Source organism: Bombina bombina, chromosome 5, assembly GCF_027579735.1.
Source record: "Bombina bombina isolate aBomBom1 chromosome 5, aBomBom1.pri, whole genome shotgun sequence".
NCBI classification, from domain to species: domain Eukaryota; kingdom Metazoa; phylum Chordata; class Amphibia; order Anura; family Bombinatoridae; genus Bombina; species Bombina bombina.
The window spans coordinates 1,114,182,618-1,114,207,318 of NC_069503.1; the positions used below are offsets into that span (position 1 = coordinate 1,114,182,618).

General features: G+C 40.2%; 1 protein-coding gene across 3 annotated transcripts in view; it reads right to left on the reverse strand.

Moving 5' to 3' along the window:
- Positions 1-24,701, reverse strand: part of TSNARE1 (t-SNARE domain containing 1) — a 1,244,582-nt gene that overhangs the window by 41,371 nt on the left and 1,178,510 nt on the right. For all 3 annotated transcript variants that reach the window (XM_053715403.1, XM_053715402.1, XM_053715404.1), the window contains one exon: positions 6,850-6,932. In XM_053715403.1, coding sequence (XP_053571378.1) covers positions 6,850-6,932 — 83 coding nt within the window. The remainder of the gene's footprint in view (positions 1-6,849; positions 6,933-24,701) is intronic.

The following is a 24,701-nucleotide window of genomic DNA, read 5'->3' on the forward strand; positions in this document are numbered from 1 at the left end:
CCATCTCTCAGTTACCTACAGTGTCTCACCTAGCCTAGAGAACAGTGCTCCATCTCTCAGTTACCTACAGTGTCTCACCTAGCCTAGAGAACAGTGCTCCATCTCTCAGTTACCTACAGTGTCTCAGCTAGCCTAGAGAACAGTGCTCCATCTCTCAGTTACCTACAGTGTCTCACCTAGCCTAGAGAACAGTGCTCCATCTCTCAGATACCTACAGTGTCTCACCTAGCCTAGAGAACAGTGCTCCATCTCTCAGTTACCTACAGTGTCTCACCTAGCCTAGAGAACAGTGCTCCATCTCTCAGTTACCTACAGTGTCTCACCTAGCCTAGAGAAAAGTGCTCCATCTCTCAGTTACCTACAGTGTCTCACCTAGCCTAGAGAACAGTGCTCCATCTCTCAGATACCTACAGTGTCTCACCTAGCCTAGAGAACAGTGCTCCATCTCTCAGATACCTACAGTGTCTCACCTAGCCTAGAGAACAGTGCTCCATCTCTCAATTACCTACAGTGTCTCACCTAGCCTAGACAACAGTGCTCCATCTCTCAGTTACCTACAGTGTCTCACCTAGCCTAGAGAACAGTGCTCCATCTCTCAGTTACCTACAGTGTCTCACCTAGCCTAGAGAACAGTGCTCCATCTCTCAGTTACCTACAGTGTCTCACCTAGCCTAGAGAACAGTGCTCCATCTCTCAGTTACCTACAGTGTCTCACCTAGCCTAGAGAACAGTGCTCCATCTCTCAGTTACCTACAGTGTCTCACCTAGCCTAGAGAACAGTGCTCCATCTCTCAGTTACCTACAGTGTCTCACCTAGCCTAGAGAACAGTGCTCCATCTCTCAGTTACCTACAGTGTCTTAGCTAGCCTAGAGAACAGTGCTCCATCTCTCAGTTACCTACAGTGTCTTAGCTAGCCTAGAGAACAGTGCTCCATCTCTCAGTTACCTACAGTGTCTTAGCGAGCCTAGAGAACAGTGCTCCATCTCTCAGTTACCTACAGTGTCTCACCTAGCCTAGAGAACAGTGCTCCATCTCTCAGTTACCTACAGTGTCTTAGCTAGCCTAGAGAACAGTGCCCAATCTCTCAGTTATCTAGTGTCTCAGCTAGCCTAGAGAACAGTGCTCCATCTCTCAGATACCTACAGTTTCTCACCTAGCCTAGAGAACAGTGCTCCATCTCTCAGTTACCTACAGTGTCTCACCTAGCCTAGAGAACAGTGCTCCATCTCTCAGTTACCTACAGTGTCTCAGCTAGCCTAGAGAACAGTGCTCCATCTCTCAGTTACCTACAGTGTCTCACCTAGCCTAGAGAACAGTGCTCCATCTCTCAGTTACCTACAGTGTCTCACCTAGCCTAGAGAACAGTGCTCCATCTCTCAGATACCTACAGTTTCTCACCTAGCCTAGAGAACAGTGCTCCATCTCTCAGTTACCTACAGTGTCTCAGCTAGCCTAGAGAACAGTGCTCCATCTCTCAGTTACCTACAGTGTCTCAGCTAGCCTAGAGAACAGTGCTCCATCTCTCAGTTACTTACAGTGTCTCAGCTAGCCTAGAGAACAGTGCTCCATCTCTCAGTTACCTACAGTGTCTCAGCTAGCCTAGAGAACAGTGCTCCATCTCTCAGATACCTACAGTTTCTCACCTAGCCTAGAGAACAGTGCTCCATCTCTCAGTTACCTACAGTGTCTCAGCTAGCCTAGAGAACAGTGCTCCATCTCTCAGTTACCTACAGTGTCTCACCTAGCCTAGAGAACAGTGCTCCATCTCTCAGTTACCTACAGTGTCTCACCTAGCCTAGAGAACAGTGCTCCATCTCTCAGTTACCTACAGTGTCTCAGCTAGCCTAGAGAACAGTGCTCCATCTCTCAGTTACCTACAGTTTCTCACCTAGCCTAGAGAACAGTGCTCAATCTCTCAGTTACCTACAGTGTCTCACCTAGCCTAGAGAACAGTGCTCCATCTCTCAGTTACCTACAGTGTCTCAGCTAGCCTAGAGAACAGTGCTCCCACATGTACACGTAATAGTTATTGACATTCACTGGCAATATACTATATTAAACAGCAGGTACATTAAAAGGTTAATTTTAACAAATTAATTTGTTCCCAATTATCTATTTTAGCTGTTAGAGAGTACAGAATTCATTACAAATATGTCCTTCACCTTTATTATAGCATTTGAAATAGCAGATTTTGCCTGTGATATCCCTACCTATACTGAGCATTTCTATACTTAAAAATAGGCTAAATAAAAGCTGTGTAAACTTAGCCAGCAGAAGAAATTACACTCCCAGTGGGGGTTAACAGAGATAATTCATAAAATGTTAATTTCCATTTGTTCTCTCTAAATATTGGGCTTTGGAATACAGACAGAGATAATATAAAGAAGCATGTGTGTGTACAGGAAGTGATATAATAAGGAGATTTGATTTCCCTGCAAGTTTAAGCGATATGAATGGGTTGTGGTTTTCAAGATATTTCATATGCAAAACAAACCTAAAAAAGCTATTTTTCATACATTTTATACTCTGCAGCTGGTATAACAAGCCATTAATGACACACAGAGGGGAAAAATAACTTTCGCTTTAAATAAGAATTAAAGCTTAAAAACAAAATGCTTTAGGACGTATAGATCCTGGGCAACATGCAGTGTCTGTCTGGCTGCTATAGGAAGTTCAGGCACATATCAGTGTAATAGTAACTAATCATTATGAAAATAAACCCATCCCAGTTGTACTTACCGGACGGTACCTGCCAGCTAACTAGGCTTTAATAAAACAAATCTTTATTCTAATAAACATCAGTATATTTGTCACTTTACAATAGGACCGGATGTGCCACATAGTTGACTTTGGTCCGTGTGACTCGCGCCTTCCTGTCACATGACACAATATAGATAGTAATAGGAGAAGCATGTGCCCCTCTCATTACGCCAGGTATACACCGCTAGGCTTTGTATATAGAACCCCTTTAACCTGCTGAAAGGAATCCTGCAACCTGTACGTTTTCCCTGGGAACTGAGTTTTTCATAAAGTGGAGATCCCTAATATTATTCATGTGAAAGAGAGAAACTTATATTACAATATAAAGCTCACTAAAAGAAGCTGACGACTTATCTCCATACAAGGGAGCTGTTGCACAAAGGCCCTTAGAGAAGGGAATTAGATCCTATCAGGACTGTATGTTGGGATTAGGAACAGGAAACCCAAAATATTTCTTTCACAATTCAGATAGAGCGTGAGATTTTTAACAACTTTCCAATGTACTTATATACCCAAATATGCTTTATTCTCTTGGTATCCTTGTTGAAAAGCATATCTAGGTAGGCACAGAAGCAGTAACGCACTACTGGGAGCTAGCTGCTGATATATATGCCTTTTCTCAATGGCTCACCCAGAAAGCTCCCAGCAGTGCACTCCTGCTCCATCAACAAAGGATACAAAGAAAACCACGCAAATTAGATCAAATAAATAAATTGGAAAGTTATTTAAAATTGTAGGCTCTATCTGAATTATGACATATAGGTCCCTTTAACTGTGGTTATATAAAATAAGAATTCTGTTTAGTAATACGAGACCATGAATAGGCTAAAATCCTCCATAAATGTCATGCAGGTGAGATCACATCTTCTGACGTAACCAGTGCCAATAACCCTTCAGCTACTGAACCATTTCACTCTGTGTGCTGAAGCCACTTGTAATCTTTTGTACTTAATGCACATTCAGTGTTTTTTAAACCAAAACATATTATACCTGGTTTGTTCCTGCATGAAAAACACTTACATAAAATTACTTGTTTGCACAAATACCCTAATATTAGAAACAGTCACAAAATGAAATTAAAGGGACAGTCAACACCGGCATTTTTTGTTCTTTTAAAAGACAGATTGCATATTGCATGTGTGTGCTGTGACTGCCTTGGGATCGCTCCCACCACACAGTAAACACAACAGATAGGAGATTAGTCTTCTTCCATAATTAGCCTCCCTCATCCTCCAGGCCAGTGGGGAAGGGATCACTGCTATAAAGTGGAATCACTCGCATTCAGGGAATGACTAAAGATTCTGATTGCACCACAGTTCAGGAGTTAAAGGCAACATTAAAACATAAAGCAAATAAATTAGGTGACTGTACTGCAAGTTACAGCAGCTCATTTACATATGGCTATTGACTGGCCACGACATAGGACACCAGGTAAACAAACTCAACGCTGTGGAAGTGGTGTGTACCTGGACTACTTTGGAATTGCACATTTCTGCCAACAAAATGAAAGTTTCGCTAGTTTTAAGACATTTAATGCAGATATTTTTGCAATAAAGCATTTTATTACTGATGTATACTATGCAAAAAAATGGTACTTTAATGTCCCTTTAATCATTGTTTCAGAATATTAGAAAAGAGTAAAAACAACAAATATGCAGATTTACATATAAAAACAAAAAGTGAGAAATGCTTTTCCATAAGTAATACACGTGCCAAAATTAAAGGCATGAAACCCCAAAAAATCTTTCATAATTCAGATAGAGCATGCAATTTTAAGCAACTTTCTAAGTTACTCCTATTATCAATTTTTATTTGTTCTCTTGATATCTTTATTTGAAAAAAGGAAATTTATGCTTACCTGATAAATTGATTTCTTCTACGATACGACGAGTCCACGGATTTCATCCTTATTTGTCGGATATTAACCTCCTGCTGACAGGAAGTGGCAAAGAGCACAACAGCACAGCTGTATATATAGCTCCTCCCTTCCCTCCACCTCCAGTCATTCGACCGAAGTTAGGAAGAGAAAGGAAAAGCCAAAGGTGCAGAGGTGACTGAAGTTTAACTAAAAATAAAAACTATACCTATCTAAAAATAACAGGGTGGGCCGTGGACTCGTCTTATCGTAGAAAAAAATCAATTTATCAGGTAAGCATAAATTTCCTTTTCTTCTACAAGATACGAAGAGTCCACGGATTTCATCCTTACTTGTGGGATACAATACCAAAGCTACAGGAAACAGATGAAAGGGAGGGACAAAACAGGGACCTAAACGGAAGGCACCACTGCTTGAAGAACCTTTCTTCCAAAACCAGCCTCAGAAGAAGCAAAGGTATCAAATTTGGAAAATTTGGAAAAAGTGTGAAGAGACGACCAAGTCGCAGCCTTACAAATCTGTTCAACAGAAGCATCGTTCTTAAATGCCCATGAGGAAGCCACAGTCCTGGTGGAATGAGCCATAATTCTTTCAGGAGGCTGCTGTCCAGCAGTCTCATACGCTAGACGGATGATACTCTTCAGCCAAAAAGAAAGAGAGGTAGCCGTAGCTTTCTGACCCCTACGCTTTCCAGAAAAAACAATGAATAATGAGGATGATTGACGGAAATCCTTAGTCGCCTGCAAGTAAAACTTCAGGGCACGGACCACATCCAAATTATGCAACATACGCACCTTCTTAGAAGAAGGGTTAGGACATAATGAAGGAACAACAATTTCCTGATTAATATTCTTCCTATCACTAACACAGGCAAAGAGAATGACTGGAGGTGGAGGGAAGGGAGGAGCTATATATACAGCTCTGCTGTGGTGCTCTTTGCCACTTCCTGTCAGCAGGAGATTAATATCCCACAAGTAAGGATGGAATCCGTGGACTCTTCGTATCTTGCAGAAGAAAGTAGGAATTAAAGCTTAGTAGCCGACCCATTTTTGGTTCAGAACCCAGGCTAGCTCTTGCTGTTTGGTGGCTACATTTAGTCACCAATAAGCAAGTGCAACCCAGGTTCTAAACCAAAAATGGGCCTGCTCGTAAGCTTACATACAAATAAAGATACCAAGAGAATGAAAAAAAATTGATAATATGAGTAAATTAGAAAGTTGCTTAAAATTGCCTGCTCTATCCAAATCATGAAAGTTTAATTATGACTTTAGTGACCCTTTAAGTGGTTATTACCAGAAGACCATAACGTACAGGAATAAATTGAGGTAAGAAAAAAAAAAGATGCAAATGTTGGATTAGACGCACAAATCCCCCCAGCACTTATTAGCGTCATCTGGCTAAGTCTGCAATAAATATCCATTTCAGTTGCCTATAGGAAAACAATAAATGGGAGATGGAAAAAAAAAAAAAAAACTAAACAAAAATATTGACGTTCGGCTGAATGGATTTTAACAGTAAATCTTGCAGTTCACAGTGATTTTATCCATTTAACATGATAATCTAAAGTCTAGAAATCAGTCAGTCCACAATTATTAAAGGGGCATTAAACATTAAATGCTGATTTCATGATTTACACAGTCCGCACATTTTTTTTTTTTAAAGTTCACATTTATGCCTAAAATCATATTATCTTTGCTCTCTTAATATCCTTTGCTAAAGAGCATACTTAGGTAGACTGTCAGGCTCAGGAATGTTTATGGTATCTGCAACGCAAGATGGCAGTCGTTTTGCAACAATGATTTTTAACAATGCAGTATACTTTTCAGCACTAGATGGTAGCAGAAAAATGTATGACACAGTTAAAAGCACCACTGCAAAACGGCTACCATATATTTTTTCAGATGTGTGCATGCTCATAAGCCTACCCATGTATGCTTTCAACAAAGGATACAAAGAGAACAAAGTACATCTGATAATAGAAGCAAATTGAAAAGTTTGTTTTTTATTGAATGCTAAAGAAATGAGTTTATGTCCCTTTAATAAATGAGCGCCTATAACTTTAAAACTGATAAAATAAATAAATAAATATTGGTGTTAAAGGTTCCTTTTGATAACTAAACAGCCATAGTAACACAGGTAAGCATACAATATATTTAGCCAAGTGCTTTGTTACATATATATACAGCATCATTGCTGACAAACTCTAACTTACTTGGTGCTGGTTGGCTTTCGCCAATTGGCGATTGGCTGATTCTACATTAGAAGACGCTGATTCAATGTTGGCTTCAATACTATCTGTTAATGAACAGAACAGACAACAATAACAATTATTTTGTGTAACAATCAAAGCATTTAGAAGTATTTGTTTCAAGGACATTAAAATAAACCGTAAACAATACAATGGTGAACGGTATAGCCTCTTCTCTGAATGAGACACACTGTTGTAATCTTCTAAAGGTCAAATGTGTTCTGGGCCTAGGGCAGAAAATATGATGACACAGCAGAGGACCTTTAACTCATTTTTGACACCATCTATTTATTCAACAACCTTTCTCCTTTTTTCTGGTCGCCTTTCTCAGTTGTCAGATAAAATAAAGAGGAAAGAGGATAAAAGGCAATGGAGATGAGGTGGGTGTGGAGTGGTGGTGGTACAATTGAATGGGCCTAGAGCAGCATAAAACATGTGTCCCATAGTAGCGCAGCAAGCTGTGTGTGATTCTTACAGACTAGGTAACATAATTATAGAGATTGAAATCACCTTTTTTATTGAAACAATCATATTAGTATACAAACTTTAGATTTCATATACGTTGCATCTAATAGCACAACACCATTTTATCATCTGTGGGAAATACTAAAGCAAGGGCACCTGGACCTCCGAGGGTTTCTTTGTCGAAAACAGACCGATAATTTGTTATAAAACAAGCAGTTTCACACTTCTCATTATTTAATTAAAGGGACATTAAACTAAGGGTTGCCACCTCGGCCTGTTTTCCTAGACACTTATGAGTTACGCATGCTACAGGGTAAGCAGGGCGGGACATGTATTATGCCTCTGGACATCGCATGAATAGTGCTGATCAATAGCAAAAACATAATTTATGTAAGAACTTACCTGATAAATTCATTTCTTTCATATTAGCAAGAGTCCATGAGCTAGTGACGTATGGGATATACATTCCTACCAGGAGGGGCAAAGTTTCCCAAACCTTAAAATGCCTATAAATACACCCCTCACCACACCCACAATTCAGTTTAACGAATAGCCAAGAAGTGGGGTGATAAGAAAAAAGTGCGAAAGCATATAAAATAAGGAATTGGAATAATTGTGCTTTATACAAAAAAATCATAACCACCACAAAAAAGGGCGGGCCTCATGGACTCTTGCTAATATGAAAGAAATGAATTTATCAGGTAAGTTCTTACATAAATTATGTTTTCTTTCATGTAATTAGCAAGAGTCCATGAGCTAGTGACGTATGGGATAATGACTACCCAAGATGTGGATCTTTCCACACAAGAGTCACTAGAGAGGGAGGGATAAAATAAAGACAGCCAATTCCTGCTGAAAATAATCCACACCCAAAATAAAGTTTAATGAAAAACATAAGCAGAAGATTCAAACTGAAACCGCTGCCTGAAGTACTTTTCTACCAAAAACTGCTTCAGAAGAAGAAAATACATCAAAATGGTAGAATTTGGTAAAAGTATGCAAAGAGGACCAAGTTGCCGCTTTGCAAATCTGATCAACCGAAGCTTCATTCCTAAACGCCCAGGAAGTAGAAACTGACCTAGTAGAATGAGCTGTAATCCTCTGAGGCGGAGTTTTACCCGACTCAACATAGGCAAGATGAATTAAAGATTTCAACCAAGATGCCAAAGAAATGGCAGAAGTTTTCTGGCCTTTCTAGAACCGGAAAAGATAACAAATAAACTAGAAGTCTTTCGGAAAGACTTAGTAGCTTCAACATAATATTTCAAAGCTCTAACAATATCCAAAGAATGCAACGATTTCTCCTTAGAATTCTTAGGATTAGGACATAATGAAGGAACCACAATGTCTCTACTAATGTTGTTGGAATTCACAACTTAGGTAAAAATTCAAAAGAAGTTCGCAACACCGCCTTATCCTGATGAAAAATCAGAAAAGGAGACTCACAAGAAAGAGCAGATAATTCAGAAACTCTTCTGGCAGAAGAGATGGCCAAAAGGAACAAAACTTTCCAAGAAAGTAATTTAATGTCCAATGAATGCATAGGTTCAAATGGAGGAGCTTGAAGAGCCCCCAGAACCAAATTCAAACTCCAAGGAGGAGAAATTGACTTAATGACAGGCTTTATACGAACCAAAGCTTGTACAAAACAATGAATATCAGGAAGAATAGCAATCTTTCTGTGAAAAAGAACAGAAAGAGCAGAGATTTGTCCTTTCAAGGAACTTGCGGACAAACCCTTATCTAAACCATCCTGAAGAAACTGTAATATTCTCGGTATTCTAAAAGAATGCCAAGAAAAATGATGAGAAAGACACCAAGAAATATAAGTCTTCCAGACTCTATAATATATCTCTCTGGATACAGATTTACGAGCCTGAAACATAGTATTAATCACAGAGTCAGAGAAACCTCTTTGACCAAGAATCAAGCGTTCAATCTCCATACCTTTAAAGTTAAGGATTTCAGATCCTGATGGAAAAAAGGACCTTGAGACAGAAGGTCTGGTCTTAACGGAAGAGTCCACGGTTGGCAAGAGGCCATCCGGACAAGATCCGCATACCAAAACCTGTGAGGCCATGCCGGAGCTACCAGCAGAACAAACGAGCATTCCTTCAGAATCTTGGAGATTACTCTTGGAAGAAGAACTAGAGGCGGAAAGATATAGGCAGGATGATACTTCCAAGGAAGTGATAATGCATCCACTGCCTCCGCCTGAGGATCCCGGGATCTGGACAGATACCTGAGAAGTTTCTTGTTTAGATGAGAAGCCATCAGATCTATTTCTGGAAGTTCCCACATTTGAATAATCTGAAGAAATACCTCTGGGTGAAGAGACCATTCGCCCGGATGCAACGTTTGGCGACTGAGATAATCCGCTTTCCAATTGTCCATACCTGGGATATGAACCGCAGAGATTAGACAGGAGCTGGATTCCGCCCAAACCAAAATTCGAGATACTTCTTTCATAGCCAGAGGACTGTGAGTCCCTCCTTGATGATTGATGTATGCCACAGTTGTGACATTGTCTATCTGAAAACAAATGAACAACTCTCTCTTCAGAAGAGGCCAAGACTGAAGAGCTCTGAAAATTGCACGGAGTTCCAAAATATTGATCGGAAATCTCACCTCCTGAGATTCCCAAACCCCTTGTGCCGTCAGATACCCCCACACAGCTCCCCAACCTGTAAGACTTGCATCTGTTGAGATTATAGTCCAGGTCGGAAGAACAAGAAGCCCCCTGAACTAAACGATGGTGATCTGTCCACCATGTCAGAGAGTGTCGTAAAATCGGTTTAAAGATATTAATTGAGATATCTTTGAGTAATCCCTGCACCATTGGTTCAGCATACAGAGCTGAAGAGGTCGCATGTGAAAACGAGCAAAGGAGATCGCATCTGATGCGGCAGTCCTAAGACCCAACATTTCCATGCATAAGGCTACCAAAGGGAATGATTGTGACTGAAGGTTTTGACAAGCTGATATCAATGTTAAACTTCTCTTGTCTGACAAGGACAGAGTCATAGACACTGAATCTATCTAGAAACCTAAAAAGGTTACCCTTGTCTGAGGAATCAATGAATTGATTGGTAAATTGATCCTCCAACCATGAACTTGAAGAAACAACACAAGTCGATTCGTATGAGATTCTTCGAAAATGAGAAGACTGAGCAAGTACCAAGATATCGTCCAAATAAGGAAATACCAAAACCCTGTTCTCTGATTACAGAAAGAAGGGCACCGAGAACCTTTGAAAAAAATTCTTGGAACTGAGGCTAGGCCAAACGGTAGAGCCAAAAAACTGGTAATGCTTGTCTAAAAAGAGAATCTCAGACACTAAAAGTGATCTGGATGAATCAGAATATGCAGATACACATCCTGTAAATCTATTGTAGACATATAATGCCCTTGCTAAACAAAAGGCAGGATAGTCCTACAGTAACCATCTTGAATGTTGGTATCCTAACATAACGATTCAATAATGATAGATCCGGAACTGGTCTGAAGGAATTGACCTTCTTTGGTACAATGAAGAGATAAAATAAAACCCCAGCCCCTGTTCCAGAACTGGAACTGGCATAAATACTCCAGCCAACTCTAGATCTGAAACACATTTCAGAAATGCTGAGCCTTTGCTGTGTTAACTGGGACACGGGAAAGAAAAAAATCTCTTAGCAGGAGGCCTTAACTTGAAGCCAATTCTGTACCTTTCTGAAACAATGTTCTGAAACCAGAGATTGAGAACGGAATTGATCCAAATTTCTTTGAAGAAAACGTAATCTGCCCCATACCAGCTGAGCTGGAATAAGGGCCGCACCTTCATAGGTACTTAGGAGCTGGCTATAGGTTTCTATAAGGCTTGGATATATTCCAAACTGGAAATAGTTTCCAAACTGATACCGCTCCTGAGGATGAAGGATCAGGCTTTTGTTCCTTGTTGTGAGGAAAGGAACGAAAATGATTATTTACACTGGAAAGAAAGGGAAAGCAAAGTTGACTTAGAAGACATATCAGCATTCCAAGTTTAATCCATAAAGCTTTTCTAGCTAAAATAGCTAGAGACATATACCTGACATCAACTCTAATGATATCAAAAGATGGTATCACCAATAAAATTATTAGCATGTTATAGAATAATAATAATGCTATAAAATTATGATCTGTTACTTGTTGCGCTAAAGCTTCTAACCAAAAAGTTGAAGCTGCAGCAACATCCGCTAAAAATATAGCAGGTCTAAGAAGATTACCTGAACATAAGTAAGCTTTTCTTAGAAAGGATTCAATTTTCCTATCTAAAGGATCCTTAAATGAAGTACTATCTGCCGTAGGAATAGTAGTACATTAGCAGGAGTAGAGACAGCCCCATAACCTTAGGGATTTTTGTCCCAAAAAACTCTAATCTGTCAGATGGCACAGGATATAATTGCTTAAACGTCTAGAAGGAGTAAATAAATTACCCAAATTATTCCATTCCCTGGAAATTACTTCAGAAATAGCATCAGGGAGATAAAACACTTCTGGAATAACTACAGGAGATTTAAAAACCTTATTTAAACGTTTACATTTAGTATCAAGAGGACCAGAATCCTCTATTTCTAATGCAAATAATACTTCTTTAAGTAAAGAACGAATAAATTCCATCTTGAACAAATACAAAGATTTATCAGCATCAACCTCTGAGACAGAAACCTCTGAACCAGAAGAACCATTATTAGTATCAGAATGATGATGTTCATTTAAAAATTCATCTGAAAAAAGAGAAGTTTTAAAAGACTTTTATGTATACTAGAAGGAGAAATAACAGACATAGCCTCCTTAATGGATTTAAAAAATAAAATCTCTTATGTTATCAGGAACACTCTGAAAATTAGATGTTGACGGAACAGCAACAGGTAATGTAACAGTACTAAAGGAAATTTTATCTGCATTAATAAGTTTGACATGACATGCAATACAAACAACAGCTGGAGAAACAGATACCAAAAGTTTATAGCAGATACACTTAGCTTGGTAGCTCCAGCACTGGGCAGTGATTTTCCTGAAGTATCTTCTGACTCAGTGTGAATCTGAGACATCTTGCAATATGTAAAAGAAAAAAACAACATATAAAGCAAAATTGATCAAATTCCTTAAATGACAGTTTCAGGAATGGGAAAAAAATGCCAGTGAACAAGCTTCTAGCAACCAGAAGCAATAAATAATGTGACTTAAATAATGTGGAGACAAAAGTGACGCCCACATTTTTTAGCGCCAAAAAAGACGCCAGCATTATTTGGCGCCTAAATGCTTTTGGCGCCAAAAATGACGCCACATCCGGAACGCCGACATTTTTGACGCAAAAAAACGTCAAAAAATGACGCAACTTCCGGCGACACGTATGACGCCGGAAACAGAAAAAAAATTTTGCACCAAAAAAGTCCGCGCCAAGAATGACGCAATAAAATGAAGCATTTTCTGCCCCCGCAAGCCTAACAGCCCACAGGGAAAAAGTCAAATTTTTTAAGGTAAGAAAAAATGATTGAAACAAATGCATTTATCCCAAATATGAAACTGACTGTCTGAAAATAAGGAACGTTGAACATTCTGAGTCAAGGCAAATAAATGTTTGAATACATATATTTAGAACTTTATAAACAAAGTGCCCAACCATAGCTTAGAGTGTCACAGAAAATAAGATTTACTTACCCCAGGACACTCATCTACATGTTTGTAGAAAGCCAAACCAGTACTGAAACGAGAATCAGTAGAGGTAATGGTATATATAAGAGTATATCGTCGATCTGAAAAGGGAGGTAAGAGATGAATCTCTACGACCGATAACAGAGAACCTATGAAATAGACCCCGTAGAAGGAGATCACTGCATTCAAATAGGCAATACTCTCCTCACATCCCTCTGACATTCACTGCACGCTGAGAGGAAAACCGGGCTCCAACTTGCTGCGGAGCGCATATCAACGTAGAATCTAGCACAAACTTACTTCACCACCTCCATCGGAGGCAAAGTTTGTAAAACTGAATTGTGGGTGTGGTGAGGGGTGTATTTATAGGCATTTTAAGGTTTGGGAAACTTTGCCCCTCCTGGTAGGAATGTATATCCCATACGTCACTAGCTCATGGACTCTTGCTAATTACATGAAAGAAATACATGTTCCTCCCTGCTTACCCTGCAGCATGTGTAACTCACAAGTGTCCAGGAAAACATGGCACAAGGTGGCAACCCCAATTAAACACTAAGTGCATTGTATAAGCATAGTACTGCGGTTATTCCCCACCTCCCACTAGTCATGGGTGGCACCATGTTGAATTGTAGCTTTGCTGTATATCAGTGCTGATGTGCTACCACATGTTCAGCAACTCTCCTTCACGTACCTGCAGTGAAACCTAGGTTCTAAGATGGCAGCACCTAAAATCAGAGGTGGCGGGGGGGGAGTGGGGGTTGGCATGACATTTATTTATTTGTTAATGTCCCTTTAAGCATGTGTATTGCACCAGGTTTTGCAAGTCTTAGTAGTATTTACAGTTAAAATATATTAGAGCACTGGAGAATTAGTTGCCGCATTACAAATATTAGGTATCTAAACACACTATTCATTGTAAACACAGACAGAGCATAGATACATAAACATAGTTCACACTTACAAAAATACATTAAAGCAATTTACCATATTATGGTATTTCTGTAAATTACAGGTATTATTCAAAATGCTTGGCCTGAAGAAGAAAAAAAATAGCTCAAGCACAGGAGAGCTTACAATTTATTTCCTTAGAAAATTAATACACTGATCATTAACAATTCACTGTAAAAATGTAATTTCTAGTTTTAAGTTTGTGTGAAGGACTCACTGATGCTACTGTAGATATTTTCAGGCAGCGCAGGCTTCAATCTACTGTTGCAGATGCTAAATGCTATAGAACTGACACTTCTGCGGTCAGGCTTCACTGCACATTATATCATTTCTATACTGAAGGGAGATTTGTGCCCCTAGAAAAGCAGAACGGATCAACACAAAGGACTGAACTGTTCTGTAAACAAGAATCTATAGAAACACATGAACTTATTAGTAACCTAGAGAGAAAAGTGAGAGATATAAAAATAAATACTTGTTGATAAATTGATGAAACTGTAAATAAATGGAGCAATTTAGCCAACACCTAATAATTTAAATGTATACAGCTGTATTTATTTATTATCAAACAAATAAATAAAAGTTTTCATTTACAGTTATTTAACTCTGAGGTCAGTAATTGTTATATGTACCTGAAGGTAATCGCAAAGCATAAAGGGATTCTGATAGGTTGATAATGCACCATGTCCGTGCACAAATGATAACTGGTAGACTGGTTCCAGGGGCTTTAAAAAGGAGCTGATCTCAGAGAAATATGAATTATATATATATATATATATATATATATATACATACAGGCGTACCTCTGAGATATCGCGAGTTTGGTTCCAGATCACCGCAATAAAATGAATGTAGCAATAAAGTGAGTCACACTAATTTGTGTTTATATCTTAGAAGAATGACTATGATAGACTTGCTTGATACAGGTTTGCATAAACCTTCAGTTTGTAAAAAGAACAATATCTGCGAAGCGCAATAAACCAATGTTTGCCTGTATATGTATATATATATATATATATATATATATATATATACAGTATATATATATATATATATATATATATATATATATATATATGTGTGTACACACATATACAGTATCCCACAAAAGTGAGTACACCCCTCACATTTTTGTAAATATTTTATTATATCTTTTCATGTGACAACACTGAAGAAATAACACTTTGCTACAATGTAAAGTAGTGAGTGTACAGTCAGTGTAACAGTGTAAATTTGCTGTCCCCTCAAAATAACTCAACACACAGCCATTAAATTCTAAACCGCTGGCAACAGAAGTGAGTATACCCCTAAGTGGAAATGTCCAAATTGGGCCCAAAGTGTCAATATTTTGTGTGGGCACCATTATTTTCCAGCACTGCCTTAACCCTCTTGGGCATGGAGTTCACCAGAGCTTCACAGGTTGCCACTGGAGTCCTCTTCCACTCCTCCATGACGACATCACGGAGCTGGTGGATGTTAAAGACCTTGCGCTCCCCCACCTTTCGTTTGAGGATGCCCCACAGATGCTCAATAGGGTTTAGGTCTGGAGACATGCTTGGCCAATCCATCACCTTTACCCTCAGCTTCTTTAGCAAGGCAGTGGTTGTCTTGGAGGTGTGTTTGGTGTCGTTATAATGTTGGAATACTGCCCTGTGGCCCAGTCTCCGAAGGGAGGGGATCGTGCTCTGCTTCAGTATGTCACATGTTGGCATTCATGGTTCCCTCAATGAACTGTAGCTCCCCAGTGCCGGCAGCACTCATGCAGGTCCAGACCATGACACTCTCACCACCATGCTTGACTGTAGGCAAGACACACATGTCTTTGTACTCCTCACCTGGTTGCCGCCACACACGCTTGACACCATCTGAACCAAATAAGTTTATCTTGGTCCCATCGGACCACAGGACATGGTTCCAGTAATCCATGTCCTTAGTCTGTTTGTCTTCAGCAAACTGTTTGCGGGCTTTCTTGTGCATCCCTTCCTTTTGGGACGACAGCCATGCAGTCCAATTTGATTCAGTGTGTGGCGTATGGTCTGAGCACTGAGAGGCTGACCCCCCACCCCTTCAACCTCTGCAGCAATGCTGGCAGCACTCATACGTCTAGTTCCCAAAGACAACCTCTGGGTATGACGATGAGCATGTGCACTCAACTTCTTTGGTCGACCATGGCGAGGCCTATTCTGAGTGGAACCTGTCCTGTGAAACCACTGTATGGTCTTGCCCACCGTGCTGCAGCTCAGTTTCATGGTCTTGGCAATCTTCTTATAGCCTAGGCCATCTTTATGTAGAGCAACAATTATTTTTCTCAGATCCTAAGAGAGTTTTTTGTTTCCAGTGACCAGTATGAGAGAGTGTGAGAGCGATGACACCAAATTTAAAACACCTGCTCCCCATTCACACCTGAGACCTTGTAACACTAACGAGTCACAAGACACCGGGGAGGGAAAATGGCTAATTGGGCCCAATTTTGGGTGTACTCACTTTTGTTGCCAATGGTTTAGACATTAATGGCTGTGTGTTGAGTTATTTTGAGGGAACAGCAAATTTACACTGTTATACATGCTGTACACTCACTACTTTACATTGTAGCAAAGTGTCATTTATTCAGTGTTGTCACATGAAAAGATATAATAAAATATTTACAAAAATGTGAAGGTTGTACTCACTTTTGTGGGATACTGTATATATATATATATATATATATATATATATATATACTCAGTAGTAAGTAATAGCAATGATATACATGCTGCTCTGTATAATGATTTGGGGATGAATGAATGGACTGACAGATCTGCATCCTGCACTAATAAAAGGCTTTCCTGCATTAGGATTGTGCACACTCTGCACAAGCTTATGTATAGACTGGCTGCTATGGGCCCCCCCAGCACTTGGACCCTGTTGCAAATATATATATATATATATATATATATATATATACACACACACATACAGTATATATATATATATATATATATACACACACACATACAGTATATATATATATATATATATATATACACACACACATACAGTATATATATATATATATATATATATATATATATATACACACACACATACAGTATATATATAAAATGTCTTGCTTCTACCTCTAGTAACAGTTGTAGATATGGCAAATGTCAGAGTCTGTCTGAGGGAGCCAATGATAAGTATCCTCATATAGGGTTAACACAGCTAATTTACGCCACATAGATTAAGATCTGAAATGTGCAAAAGAATATAAAGTGCAACAGCCAGGAGAAGATACTATCAGCTAGATTACGAGTTGCGTGTTAAGGTAAAAAAGCAGCGTTAAGAGGTCCTAACGCTGCTTTTTGACGCCCGATGCTATTACAAGTCTTGCAGGTTTAGAGGCACCGCACACTTCTTTGGCCTTACCGCATAATGACTTACGTAAACTTCGTAAAGTCTTTTTTCTATGGGACTTTTATAGCGCCGGTATTACGAGTCTGTCCTGGGAGGCCAAAAAGTGAGCGGTACACCCTCTACCTCCAAGATCCGTAACGCATTTTAAAGTCAGTAGTTAAGAGTTTTATGGTACAACGCTGTAGCATAAAACTCATAACTAAAGTGCTAAAAAGTACACTAACACCCATAAACTACCTATTAACCCCTAAACCGAGGCCCTCCCGCATCGCAAACACTAAAATAAATTTTTTAACCCCTAATCTGCCGCTCCAGACATCGCCGCCACTATAATAAACATATTAACCCCTAAACCGCCGCACTACCGCCTCACAAACACTAGTTAAATATTATTAACCCCTAATCTGCCGCTCCAGACATCGCCGCCACCTACATTATACTTATTAACCCCTAATCTGCTGCCCCAACATCGCCGACACCTACATTATTTTTATTAACCCCTAATCTGATGCGATGTTAGGGACGGCAGATTAGGGGTTAATAATATTTAACTAATGTTTGCGAGGCGGGAGTGCAGCGGTTTAGGGGTTAATATGTTTATTATAGTGTCAGCGATGTCCGGATTAGGGGTTAAAAAATATAATGTAGGTGGTGACGATGTCGGGGGCGGCAGATTAGGGGTTAATAAGTGTAAGATTAGGGGTGTTTAGACTCGGGGTTCGTGTTAGGTGTAAACATAAATTTTATTTACTCAATAGGAATCAATGGGGCTGCATTACTGAGTTTTACGCTGCTTTTTTGCAGGTGTTAGACTTTTTCTCAGCCGGCTCTCCCCGTTGATTCCTATGGGGAAATTGTGCACGAGCATGTACGACCAGCTCACCGCTGACTTAAGCAGCGCTGGTATTGAAGTGCGGTAAGGAGCTCAATTTTGCTCAACGCTCACATCTTGCCGGGTTTGTAAAAAAACGTAATACCAGCACTGTAGGTGAGCGGTGAGAAAAAACTGCTCGTTAGCACCGCATAACTCGTAATCTGGCCGAGAGTCTGGCTGAGGGAGCCAATGATAGGTATCCTCATATAGGGTTAACACAGCTAATTTACACCACATAGATTAAAATCTGAAATGTGCAAAAGAATATACAGTGCAACAGCCAGGAGAAGATACTATCAGCTAGATTACGAGCTGTGCGTTAAGGTAAAAAAGCAGCGTTAACAAGTCCTAACGCTGCTTTTTTACGTCCGCTGCTATTACGAGTCTTGCAAGTTTAGGGGCACCACACATTTCTTTGGCCTTACCGCAAAACGACTTACGTAAACCCTTTTTTCTAGGGACTTCCATAGCGCCGGTATTACGAGTCTGTCCTGGGAGGCCAAAAAGTGAGCGGTACACACTCTACCTCCAAGATCCATTAACACATTCTAAAGTCAGTAGTTGTGGGTTTTACTGTTGGGGGGGTTGTTTGTATTTTTTTTTACAGGTAAAAGAGCTGATTACTTTGGGGCAATGCCCCGCAAAAGGCCCTTTTAAGGGCTATTGATAGTTTAGTTTAGGCTAGGGTTTTTTTTATTTTGGGGGGGGGGGGTTATTTTGATAGGGCTATTAGATTAGGTGTAAGTAGTTTAAAGATCTGTAATTTGTTTTGTTTTTCCTGTAATTTAGTGGTGTTGCTTTTTTGTGATTTAGCTAATTTAATTTATTTAATTGTATTTAATTTAGTTAATTTATTTAATTGTATTTAATTTAGTTAATTTATTTAATTGTAGTGTAGTGTTACATAGGTTAGGTTTTATTTTACAGGTAAATTTGTCTTTATTTTAGCTAGGTAGTTAGTAAATATTTAATAACTATTTAGTAACTATTCTACTTAGTTAAAATAAATACAAACTTGCCTGCAAAATAAACCCTAAGCTAGATACAATGTAACTATTAGTTATATTGTAGCTATCTTAGGGTTTATTTTATGAGTAAGTATTTAGCTTTAAATAGGAATAATGTAGTTAATGATAGTAATTTTATTTAGATTCATTTAAATTATATTTAAGTTAGGGGGAGTTAGGGTTAGACTTAGATTTAATACAGATAATATAGATTTAGGTTAATACATTTAATAAAGTGGCAGCGACGTTGGGGCAGCAGATTAGGGGTTAATAAGTGTAGGTAGGTTGCGGCGACATTGAGGGCGGCAGATTAGGGGTTAATAAATATAATGTAGGTGTTGGCGATGTTGGGGGCAGCAGATTAGGGGTTAATAAGTATAATGTAGGTGGCGGCGGTGTCCGGAGTGGCAGATTAGGGGTTAATAAATATAATGTAGGTGGCGACAATGTCAGGGGCGGCAGATTAGGGGTTAATAAGTGTAAGATTAGGGGTGTTTAGACTCGGGGTTCATGTTAGGGTGTTAGGTGTAAACATAAAATGTGTTTTGTTGAAAAGCAAACCTAGATATGCTCAGGAGCAGCAATGCACTACAGGGTGGCTACACACACATGCCTTCTCAGCTAGCTCTCAGTAGTGCATTGCTGATCTGGAGCTCACATTAACTCTGTGTTTGCAGGTATTAAGCTAGTGTCATATACAAACATACACTGTGAAGCATTTTGTCTTTGCATTTATGTATTTTTAAAATTAGCAAGTGTATAATAATAATACAAAGAAAATAGCTCATTTCTGTTTCAATTATCATCTATCTTTAAAGGAACAGTAAAGTCATAATTAAACCATTTTAATCAAGTTTCCAATTTACGTCGGTTATCTAATTTGCTTCATTCTTTTGGCATCCTTTCTTGAAAAACATTTACAGGTAGGCTCAGGAGCAACAGTGCACGGCTAGGAGCTAGCATCCGATTGGTGGCTACACATATGCTGCTTGTCATTGGGCCACCCGTGGAAAGTTGTTTAAAATTGCATGCTCTATCTGAATCATGAAAGCTTAATGGGACATGATACCCAAATGTAGAAGCACTTGAAAGTGATGCAGCATAGCTGTAAGAAGCCAACTAGAAAATATCACCTGAACATCTCTATGTAAATAAGTATTCACACCCCATTGTAAAAGGGACTTTAAGCAGCCAATCAGGATGCTAGTTCCAGGACTTGCAAGGAAGCATGCATCTGGCATAAGCAGACACAGTCATGTTTTTTTTCTTATCATAAGTTTACTATGAAAGCTCACAAGTTTTCAGTGAAATCTCATAAGATCACAGCAAAGACAAAGCATAACCTCAGCACTGCTGATGGGCTTTTTTTTTTTTTTTTTTTTTTTTTTTTTTCCTCAATTTGCAGCTGGTATTTTCATGTCAGCTTTTTACAGTTATCCCCGTAACTTTGACTTTACTGCCCATATAAGGAACAATACATTAAAAAAAACACAATTTATGCTTACCAGATAAATTCCTTTCCTTCCTGCAGGGAGAGTCCACAACTTCATTCCTTACTGTTGGGAAATACAACACCTGGCCACCAGGAAAGGACAAAGACACCCCAGCCAAAGGCTTAAATATCCCTCCCACTTCCCCTATCCCCCAGAGGGAACAAGGAAAAGTAGTAGAAACACCAGGGTATAAAGGTGCCAGAAGAAATAATATAAAAAGGGAGCCACCCATCAAAAAATAAATTGCGGGCGGGGTCGTGGACTCTCTCTGCCAGGAAGGAAAGAAATTTATCTGGTAAGCATAAATTATGTTTTCCTTCCAAAAGGCAGGGAGAGTCCACAACTTCATTCCTTACTGTTGGGAAAACTATACCCAAGATCCAGAGGACACTGAATGAATAACAGGAGGGAACAAAAAAAAGAGAGGCGGACCCTATTCTTAGGGCACCACAGCCTGTAAAACTTTTCTCCCGAAAGCTGCTTCAGCCGAAGTAAACACATCAAACTTGTAAAATTTAGAAAAAGTGTGTAAGGAGGACCCTGTATCCGCCTTACAAATCTGATCCATAGAGGCATTCGTTCTTAAAAGCCCAGGAGGAAGCAACTGCTCTAGTGGAATTAGCCATTATCCTCTCAGGAGGCTTTCGCCCCGCTGTCTCATAAGCTAAGCAGATGACACTCCTCAACCAGAAAGATAGGGAAGTCGTAGTAGCCTTCTGCCCCTTACGCTTCCATGTATAGATGACAAACAAGCAGGAAAATTGTCTGAATTCCTTAGTAGCCTGAAGATAGAACTTCAAGGCATGAACCACATCCAGATTGTGAAGTAAGCGAAGAAGAATTAGGACACAAGGAAGGAAAAACAATTTCTTGATTATTGTTACGGTCCGACACCACCTTAGGGAGGAACCCTAGTTTAGTGTGTAAAACCACCTTATCAGCATGGAAAACAAGATAAGGGGAGTCACATTGTAAAGCAGAAATCTCAGAAACTCTGCGCACAGAGGCAATAGACAGAAAAAAACGAACCTTACAAGATAACAATTTAATGTCAACAGTATGCATAGGCTCAAACGGAGCCTGCTGCAAAACATTAAGAACAAGTCCATCCTGGAGAAAAGATAAAATTCTGGCAACCTTAACCAAGCTCTTCACACCAGTACAAGTAAGTCCTCCACACTTTATGGTAGATACGACGAGTAACTGGCTTACGAGCTTGAACCAGAGTGTTGATAACACTCACAGAGAACCCTCTCTTGGCTAAGTCTAAGCGTTCAATCTCCACACAGTCAGCCTCAGAGAATCTAGATTTTGATGAACAAAGGGACCCTGTATCAGCAGATCTCTGCGACAAGTTAACCTCCACTGAGGAGATGAGGACATCTCCACCAGATTCGCAAACCACGTCCTTCCCGGCCACGATGGAGCAATCGGAATCAATGATGCTCGCTCCTGCATGATGCGAGCCACCACACAAGGGAGAAGCGGTAATGGTGGAAACATATATGAAAGTCTGAACCTCCATGATACTAATAGGGCATCTATCAATTCCGCCTGAGGATCCCTTGACCTTGACCTCGACCCATACCTGGGTAGCTTGGTATTGAGACGGGATGCCATGAGATATATCTCCGGAGTACCCTACTCTCTGTATATCTCTGCAAACACCTCGGAGCGGAGAGACCATTCCCCTGGGTGAAAGGATTGCCTGCTGAGGAAGTCCGCTTCCCAGTTGTCCACATCCAGAATGTGGATAGCTGACAGCGTACATCTGTGAGTCACCGCTTACTCTAGTATCTGAGATACTTCTCTCATCGCCAAGGAACTTCTTGTCCCCCCCTGATGGTTGATGTAGGCAACCGAGGTTATTTTGTCTGATTGGAATCTGATAAACTGGGACGAACCCAGAAGAGGCCAAGCTCCTCCTGAGTCCACAGACCTTGTGTCTTCTTGGCACCCCAAACGGCTCCCCAGCTGGAAAGGCTTGCGTCCGTATGTCACAATCTCCCAGGACCATCTCAAGAAGCACGTGCCTTGGGACAGACAGGTTGTCCAGCACGATCTGTTGAGACAGATCTTAATGGTCACTGCTCCATTGTTTCAGCATGCATAGTTGTAAGGGTCTGAGATGGAACCTGGCAAAAGGAATGCTGTCCATACACGACACCATAAGTCTGATCACCTCAATACACTGAGCCACTGAGGGTCTCAAGAAGGCCTGGAGGGCAAGACATGCAGAAGTTAAAGATGGTGCCTGTACCAAGATATCGTCCAGGTAAGGTGCTACTGCAATACCTTGTGTTCTGGCAACGGCTAGAAGAGCCCCCAAAACCTTCAAAAATATCCTTGGAGCAGTAGCTAGGCCAAACGGAAAAGCTATGAACTGGAAGTGCTGGTCCAGAAAGGCAAACCTCAGGAACTGAAAATGTTTCCTGCATATCGGGACGTGAAGGTATGCATCCTTCAGGTCTATTGTGGTCATAAACTGTCCTTCCTAAACTAGATAAAAGATTGACCGTATTGTCTCCATCTTGAAATAGGCACTTTAGGTCCAAAATTGGATGAAAAGTTCCCCCCTTCTTTGGAACCACGAAAAGGTTTGAATAAAACCACAAACCTCTTTCTGCTGTAGGTACCGGGACAATTACTCCTAGAGAGGAGAGATCCCATACGCAACCTAAGAAGGCAGCCCTTTTTTCTGGTCTTGTAGACAGACTGGAGAGTAGGAATCTGCCACTGCATGGATGAGACCTGAATCCTATCCTGTATCCTTGAGATACAACCTCCAAGACCCAAGGATCCTGTACATCCTGGAACCAAGTGTCTGAAAAAATAGACAGTCTGCCCCTACTCGATCTGATCCCAGATCAGGGGCCGCCCCTTCATGCCGATTTGTTCTTGGTGGATTTCTTAGTCTGTTTGGAATTATTCCAGGACTGAGCCGTGGGAGCCGGCTTCCAAGTACTCTTGGGCTGCTCGGAGTTGAATGAGGATTGCTGTTGTGATTTGTCAGAACAAAAATTAGACATTTGCCATCCCTTAGGCCAATTTTTCTTATCCTGCGGTAGGAAGGTACGTAACCGTAGAAATAAAGGAGTCCAGCCCTGGACCGAATAAAATCTTCCCCTTGAAAGTTAAAGAAAGGAGTCTGGATTTAGAAGTCATATCCGCAGACCAAGGTTTTAACCAGAGAGCCCGGCGGGCTAGGACCGCAAAGCCAGAAGCCTTTGCATTTATGCCAATAATCTGCATATTTGCGTCACAGATGAAGGAGTTAGCAATTCTCAGAGCCTTATTTCTCCCCTGAATATCCTAGAGGGTAGTCTCCACCTCAATGAGCTCCGACAGAGTGTCGCACCAGTAGGTAGCTGCTCCAGCAACCGTGGCTACAGCTTCCGCCGGTTAAAATAAAAACAATGTATGTTGAAAAATCTTCCTCAGAAAGGTTTCTATTTTCATATCTATAGGCTCTCTAAAAGAAGAACTATCCTTTAGAGGGATAGTAGTATGCTTAGCCAGCGTAGAAATAGCGCATCAACCTTAGGGGTACAGCCCCACAAATCTAATTGAAAGTCAGGGATCGGGAATAATTTTTTAAAAGTAGACGAGGAGGAAAAAGAAGTTACTAATAATGTTCGCCATCTTAACTGGCACAGGAAAAGTCAGGGGGACCTTCCTGTCTTCATAAACCCTGTCTAATTTAGGGATCTTAAGTTCCTCAGGGAGTGTAGCTTCTGGAACCTCTAGCGTAGACAAAACCTCCTTTAATACAAAAACGCAGATGCTCAATTTTAAATCTAAAGAAGGGTTCCTCGGCTAAAGGAGGTTTAGAAACTGAAATCTCCGACTCAGAAAGTTCACCCTTTGAAGCTACAGAGGTTAACTTATCCTTGGATAGCTGAGACATAGTACTAAATCCGACAAATATTTAGATGACTCTAGGTCATTAGAACTATG